Source organism: Scyliorhinus torazame, chromosome 9 (genome assembly GCF_047496885.1).
Source record: "Scyliorhinus torazame isolate Kashiwa2021f chromosome 9, sScyTor2.1, whole genome shotgun sequence".
NCBI lineage: Eukaryota > Metazoa > Chordata > Chondrichthyes > Carcharhiniformes > Scyliorhinidae > Scyliorhinus > Scyliorhinus torazame.
In genome coordinates this window covers 213,251,294-213,259,376 of record NC_092715.1, presented here as the reverse complement: position 1 = coordinate 213,259,376, position 8,083 = coordinate 213,251,294, and the positions used below count along the sequence as shown (strand labels likewise).

The window sequence follows — 8,083 nt, the reverse complement described above, 5'->3', positions numbered from 1 at the left end:
TCACTGGCCTGTAATTTCCTGGATTATCCTTGTGACCCTGTTTAAACAAAGAAACAACATTAGCTATTCTCCAGTCCTCAGGGACCTCACCTGTAGTCAGTGAGGATACTAAGATTTCTCTCAAGGCCCCAGCAATTTCCTCCCATGCCTCCCTCAGTATTCTGGGTAGATCCCATCAAGCCCTGGGGATTTATCTACCTTAATGTTTTTCAAGATGCCCAACACCTCCTCCTTTTTGACCTCAATGTGACTCAGACGATCTACACACCCTTCCCCACACTCAGCATCCACCAAGTCCTTCTCTTTAGTGAACATTGATGCAAAGTACTCATTCAGTACCTCGCCCATTTCCTGTGGTTCCACGCATATATTCCCTCCCGTCCTTGAGCGGGCCAACCCTTTCCCTGGCTACCTTCTTGTTCTTTAAGTATATGTAAAAAGCCTTGGGATATTCTTTAATCCTATTTGCCAATGACTTTTCGTGAGCCCTTTTAGCCCTCCTGACTCCTTGCTTAAGTTCCTTCCTACTTTCCTTATATTCCTCATGGGCTTCGTCTGTTCCTAGCCTTCTAGCCCTTACAAGGATAGTGAAAATATTGAACTTCAAAAAGACGTTGAAGCGAAGCCATTTGAAAATCTCAAAACTGAAATTGTTAGATTTGTACAATGTAAGGTGTGACGATGTACTCCCGGAGACTTCCTAAGTGAACAAATGAAATTTATTTACAAGCTTGCTTCATTAGCTGTATGTTTCCAGCTAGTCCATAGTACATTCTAACACCCACCCTTGCTAGATGTTGATTGTTTGTTCAGACCACATGACCCTTAAGGTTGGTCTTAAAGTGACAATCACATAGGGAACCAAGTGGACTTGAGACACAGATCAACTATGATCCAATGGAACGAATGAACAGGCTCATGAGGTTCAATAGCCTGCACTGTTCTGAAGTCACTTGCCCCCCATTCCCCTCCCCACCCCCCCCCCCCCCCCCCCCATACACCACATCTTTTGACTTGTGCAACTCTTTAGCCATTTAGCTCATATTGCGCATTTCAGATTGCAGATGAACCATGCTTGTGTAAAAACAGGAGCAATTTAGGATTAAAACTAGAAAACGTTGGGAATACTCAGCAGGTCAGGAAAGTAACTTTTCAGATGAATTACCTTTTCTCAGAACTGGAATGAGTTAGAGGTGTAAAGTTTGGAGCAATAACAGAAGCAGAGACATTCCAGCTCATTACAACCTTTCCTTTGTCTCCTTCCCTGCTCCTATTAAAAATGGTTACATCTCTAACTACTTCCAGTTCTGACAAAGATATTCAACCGGAAAGGTTAATCCTGTTCCTCTCTCACTTACTCAGCAGGTGCTTCCTGATCTGCTGAGTATTTCCAGCATTTTCTGTTTTCAAATCCGAAATGACTGATTTGTTTTTAAGTTTACAGAGGCAAGGTTATTGTGGGTTCTGAACTGTTCACTGTGAAATATCTGGTAAACCGGTTGATGCATTTCTCATTCCCCTGCGCATACCAGCGCAATATGAAATGTGTGGTGGAATGCAAGCCAGTATCTATTGAAACCCAAACAGAAACTTCTCTTGTGGGGAAGCTGAGGTGTATGTACATTCCTCTATAATGGCTGCACACTTTGATTAGGTCTTCCCCCCATCCCTCCCCCAACAATAAACATGGCATTTGCCACCAAATAAGTTTGCCTTAAATTACTTCCACTTTTTCACAAAACCCATTTTTAAAATTTGAATTGAGACGGTGCCATTGCAATCCACCTGAGTGTTGGGGCTGAATCTCAGCGTGGGGGCGGCACGGTGGCCAGTGGTTTGCGCTGCTGCCTCACAGCGCGAGGGTCCTGGGATCAATTCTGGCTTTGTGTTTGTGTGGGCGGAGTCTGCACGTTCTCCCCGTGTCTGCGTGGGTTTCCTCTGGGTGCTCCAGTTTCCTCCCACAGTCCAAAGATGTGCAGGTGAGGTGAACTGATCATGTGTGAGTTGCCCTTAGTGTCCAAAGATGTGCAGGTTAGGTGGGGTTACAGGGATAAGGACAAGGGGAGTGGGCCTAGGTAATGTGCTCTTTCAGAGGGTCAGGGCAGACTCGATGGGCTGAATGTCCTCCTTCTGCATTCTTTGGATTGATTGTAAAGGGCAGACTCAGTTCACCATTGTGTTCGAGTGTGTTCAACCTGTTTTTCTGGTTTTTGCGTAATCTGAGGAGTTGGGCTCGCCCTGCTTTACTATTTGGGAATTTTGCACTGTTTAATCTCCATCCTGGCCGGCGGACTGAAGCACTCGGTTGTCTTCGGTTGTTGGGGAGAGGACAGCTGTCAGCATGCGGACCCCGGTGGTGATGATCCTGGGGCTGGTCTTGGCGCCCTCGGGCTACGTGCTGATCCTCACCTGCATCGTGGCTCCTGCCTGGAGAGACGTGGCCGGCATTCCCACCGCGGCCGTGGATGAGATCCACCACCAGGGCCTGTGGGAGATCTGCAAGGACGAGCAGTCGGTGCGGGAGCTGAGCTGCAACCTGAACGACGACGCCTACTTCAATTACCGAGTGATTGCCATCGCCCGCGGCCTGATGATCGCCTCCATGGTGGTGTCGGCGGCCGGCATCCTGGTCACCACGGTGGGCGTCCGCTGCTGGACGGACGAGCCCAGCTACCCGCTCTCGGGGGTGGGAGGGGTCATTCTGGTGGCCGGCGGAGCCCTCACCCTGATCGCCGTCTCCTGGTACACCGACCGCCTCCAGCAGATCCCCAACAGTGCGGCCGGCACCCGCCTCACCGTGGGCTACGCCGCCGTCCTCGGCTTCGTGGGCGGCTGCCTGATCGTCATCGCCGGCATCCACCTGCTGTTCAGCTTCGGCAAGTCGTGTGAGAGCAAGACTCCAGCCGAAAAGAAATATTACCCGAAAAGCTCCGCCTATCCCGCCGGCAGATATCCCGCTGGGCTTTCCAACCCAGTCGCAGTTATAGACTTGCCGCAGCGCAGCCCCCCAACCCCAACCCCCTGGGACGCTGACTTGTAGACAGATTTGATGGTTGGCGATGGTTATCGGTGTGGATTTAACAATTTATCAAGGTGTACAACACAGGAACTCTCGACGGGCCGAATGGCACCCTTCCGCACCGTCGAGACTATGGATTACATTCGAAACAAACAGGCATTTCGGACCAACGGTGGCACAGTGGTTAGCACTGCTGCCTCACAGCGCCAAGGACCCGAGTTCGATTGCAGCCTTGGGTGATTGTGGTCTTTGCACGTTCTCCCCGTGTCTGCGTGGGTTTCCTCCTGGTGCTCCGGTTTCCTCCCACAGTCCAAAGATGTAAAGGTTAGGTGGATTGGCCATGATAAATTGCCCCTTAGTGTCCACAGGTTACATGGGGTTACAGGGATAGGGCGGAAGAGTGGGCCTAGGTAGGGTACTCTTTCAGAGGGTCGGTGTATACTCAATGGGCCGAATGTTCTTCTGCACTGTAGGGATTCTATGATGACTGGTCCACCCTCCAGAGAAGAACTTCCTCTTCCTATCCTTCTGTTTATTTGTTCCTGGCATTTGCCTGGCTCTGCCTTAAAGACATTGATACAAATTCACATGTGGAAGAAAGTTTCACATTCTAACCACTCTCTTGGTTAAAAAAAGTTCTTCCTGAGTGCCTTACTGGATTTGCTGCATTAGTGACTACCAAATATTTATTTAAAGCCTCTATTTTTAGATCTCTGCAGCTCTCTTGCCTGTCATAATCTTAAAGGTTACTTTTCTGCCTGGTCATCCTGCAGAAATGCTACCCAGCCTGTTTAGTCTTTACTGATAGGTATAAGTTATTGGTATGAGTACTGGTATCCTCCTGATAAATCTTTTTTGTGCCTTCTCCAGTGCCTCTATATCCTTTCTATAAAAAGCCAAATAAATTACACCTTCTACATTGCCTTCGCCTACCCTATCTGCTACTTCTTCAAAAGATTCAGTAAGATTGGCCAAATATGCAATCCATGTTGACTATTTGTTGTTACCATTTTCAGATTTTTAGAGGTTTTTTCAACAACATAACTTGACATGATTCAGTTCTGATTATCCTTTATTACAGCGATTATCTTTTTTAAAAACAAACCTAGAGTACCCAATTCAATTTTCCAATTAAGTGGCAATTTAGCATTGCCAATCTACCTACCCTGCACACTTTTGGGTTCTGGGGGCGAAACCCACGCAGACAGGGGGAGAATGTGCAAACTCCACACATTCAGTGACCCAGGGCCGGGATCAAACCTGGGACCTCGGCGCCGTGCGGCAGCAGTGCTAACCACTGCGCCACCGTGCTGCCCCTATTACAGCGATTATCATTAGCGTTTGTTCCTGTGACTCAGTACTGGAAAATAATTGTGTGTCTGTTTTCAGACCACGTTTCGTCAGCAACACCGACCTAACGTAGTACCTCCACCACGCAGAAGAATCAGGGCCGCAGTTTCATGGGAACACCATCAATTCTCAAGTTCCCCTCCAAGTTACACAACATCTCAATTAGGGCAGATAGCACCCTTCATCGTTGCTGGGTCAAAGTCCTGGAATACGCTATCTAACAGTACCCTAGGAGTGCCTCCACGACAAGGTTAAAGGCAATTAATCATGACTTTCACAAGGAATGGGTAATACCTTGTTAGTGATGCCCACAAAAAAGAACTTTCCATTCATTGCTGAAGAACTCAATGGACGTATCAATGGGATATATTTCTTCAGTAAATTCAGGGAGGAAGCAATCATAATCCAGCATTTTAAAGTAAATTTTGCCAGTTCCACCAACATCCACAAAGTAACGAGCAATAAAATTTAGGAAGCTGGAAAGGGTTTGACAAGGGACAAGTACCAACAAATGGTGACGGACAGTGTAATCATCTTTGATGAACACACGCCAGAAGTTTGCATTAAAAACTTGTATGAATGATTAAAAAGATTTGTTGAAATCTGATGCTGACAAGATCAAAATTAAGAAGTCATCTTGTGTAATAGTAAAATTGCCTCTGTGGCCAGTAATCATTCAACCTGTTATGCAAGTAGAAGTAATGGAATTTAAGATATTTTTGGTGAGTGAATCCATGTCAAAATGCTGTTGGCACGATCTCCTGTTGTTCAGACGAGCAAGATAGGTGCACATGGCCTTTCTAAATAAAATATCTAATTAGGGTTATGTGAACATCAAACAACACTGTGAAGGGGCACAATTATTAAATAATAAACTAAAAGTTGACAATGAAAGTTCATAAAGTTAAATACTATTTCCAGGGACCAACATGTACTTTAATCTCTGGAGCATACAGATTACTGAAGGAATGTGTACACCTGTAATAGTGAGCACCCTTGTGCTCCCTGCATGGGTTTGGAGATCATGGAATTGGAGACTCTTGAATCACACTCCCATCAATCACAGTCGCCGTTGAGAGCACAGATTCAGCCCATTAATATACTTTTTATACCAGTGGCTTTACAAAATGGTAGGCAGGTTTCAAGGCAATATCTTCACTGTGCCATCAACTGCGGTTGAAAACAGGCTCCAAGTGAACTAAAAGTGGTGTTACAATAAGGAGAAGCAACTTAAATTCTGGAGTATGAAGGCAAGCAGAGTTTACACATAACTGCTTTATCGAACGGACCGAAAATAGAGATAGTGTCATCAAAGTGAAAGGGGGAATTGGGTAAATTTCAGGGATTGAGAGATATTTAGAAAGGCAATGCCTATCAATTGTATTGTGAGTGTGATGGATTCAATGCTTTTTCATGTTGTACATTTTTCCGCTTGTCTATTGTATATTTCTGTTAGAGTGACATTAAGGAATAATGATGAGTTCTACCGCCAATATCTTGCCAGCACCAAGAAGTAGCTAAGTACAGACAGAAGTGGACATATACAATAACAGTTCCACGGTTGCAGTAATGTTAATCAATAATAAAATGAAACACAGAATCTATTATTTTAGAAAATAAAAAATCATACAATCAGCCTTTTGTTGTGGTATATTGTGCCTGTATAATGACCTTAAAATAAATTCTATTCATTTTTAAATGACTGTGATATTTAACACCAAATGATGTGCAATGTAGTGAATGGATGATAAAAGGGTAACTGTTAAGCCTGTGACACCTCATCCCATTTGAACCACATACAACTTTCAGTTCAAGGGAAATACTGTCTATTCCTAAAAATGCCTTTTTGAGATGAGCCGAAGCCAAGAGTGATAAGAAAAGAAGCCCCTCATTGTAACAGTGGAGTTTAATACTCAGCTAAGAAAATCAAAAGTAGTGCACCATCTTATTCAATTAGAGTGTTTCGTAGGAAGCAACAGAAGCCAAATTAATACTACAATAAGATACAAATTTTTAATGTGAGCTGGATAGGATGGTTTCCCAATTTTCCTAAATGTGATGTGGAGATGCCGGCGTTGGACTGGGGTGAGCACAGTACGAAGTCTTACAACACCAGGTTAAAGTCCAACAGGTTTGTTTCGATGTCACTAGCTTTCGGAGCGCTGCTCCTTCCTCAGGTGAATCTGAGGAAGGAGCAGCGCTCCGAAAGCTAGTGACATCGAAACAAACCTGTTGGACTTTAACCTGGTGTTGTAAGACTTTGTACTGTTCCTAAATGTGAGCAGGAGGCAGTAATAGCCTATTGCCAGCTTGACCTCAGATACTTAATAATAATAATCTTTATTATTGTCAGAAGTAGACTTACATTAACACTGCAATGATGTTACAGTGAAAAGCCCCTAGTCGCCACATTCTGGCACCTGTTCGGGTACACAGAGGGAGAATTCAAAATGTCCAATTCTTAACAAGCACGTCTTTCGGGACTTGTGGGAGGAAACAGTAGGAAACCCACACAGACACGGGGAGAAAGTGCAGACTCCGGACAGCCAGTGACCCATTGAACCTGGGACCCTGGCGCTGTGAAGCAACAGTGCTACCGTAATAGAACAGGAAAAACAGGGTAATAGGCAAAATGATTGGTGTTGCTCACGTAAGGAAGCTGATAAGGTGGGTAAGGTTAACAATACAACCTCAGCATTGTGTAGAACCAGTATTCCTATTTGGAGAAGGTAACTTTTCCTTTGTCTTTTTTGCTGGAATCAGTCATAAATGTAAGTGTACAATCAGGTACAGCTCAACAAAGTCATCAGGTGGGACTTCCGGTTGTGGCGATGACCAGCTAAGTCGCACGTTTCGGCACCTCCCGTTTTAACGGACTTTTGGGTTCTTATCGGGAGCCCCAACGGAAATTTTTTACGGCCAAACCCAGTGTGAGGCGGCAAAGGAAGGAGTCCCCAAGGGTGTGGATGGAAAGAAGCGATAGTAGTGGCCAGATTGCGGAGGATCCTCCGGAGCAGCGGCAGAGAAGAGAAGGGAGAAGCAAGATGGCGGCCGAGGGAGCCCAAATGGTATGGGGCCCGGAACAGCAGGAGTTCCTCCGACGATGTGTGGAGGAGCTCAAGAAGGAGATGCTGGCGCCGATGTTGCTGGCGATTGAGGGATTGAAGGAGACGCAAAAGACCCAGGCGATGGAGCTCCGTGGAGTGAAGGCAAAGGCAGCCGAGAATGAAAACGAGATACAGGGCTTGGTGGTGAAGACGGAGACGCACGAGGCACTACATAAGAGGTGCATAGAAAGGCTGGAAGCCCTGGAAAATAGCTCGAGGAGGAAGAATCTAAGGATTTTGGGTCTTCCCGAAGGGACAGAGGGAGCTGATGTTGGGGCGTATGTGAGTACGATGCTCCATACTTTAATGGGAGCTAAGGCCCCGACGGGCCCCCTGGAAGTGGAGGGAGCATACCGGGTCCTCGTGAGAAGACCAAAGGCAGGGGAAATACCGCGAGCAATAGTGGTGATGTTCCACCGCTACAAGGATAGGGAGATGGTCTTGAGATGGGCTAAGAAGACACGGAGTAGCAGGTGGGAGAACGCGGTGATCTGCGTGTATCAAGATTGGAGTGCGGATGTGGCGAGAAGGAGGGCGAGTTTCAATCGGGCCAAGGCGGTGCTCCACAGGAAGAAAGTAACATTTGGAATGCTGCAGCCGGCAAGAC

General features: G+C 46.2%; 1 protein-coding gene across 1 annotated transcript; it reads left to right on the top strand.

The window, feature by feature from the left end:
* The first annotated feature begins 1,849 nt into the window (after positions 1–1,849).
* LOC140429722 (claudin-23-like) lies at positions 1,850–6,068 on the top strand. The gene has a single exon (XM_072517054.1). The coding sequence runs from the start codon at positions 2,342–2,344 to the stop codon at positions 3,038–3,040; it is 699 nt and encodes a 232-aa protein (XP_072373155.1). The 5' UTR covers positions 1,850–2,341; the 3' UTR covers positions 3,041–6,068.
* Positions 6,069–8,083: the final 2,015 nt, after the last annotated feature.

Excerpts from the sequence above, each read along its gene's own strand:
- LOC140429722 (XM_072517054.1), top strand. The coding sequence starts at position 2,342 with ATGCGGACCCCGGTGGTGATGATCCTGGGGCTGGTCTTGGCGCCCTCG.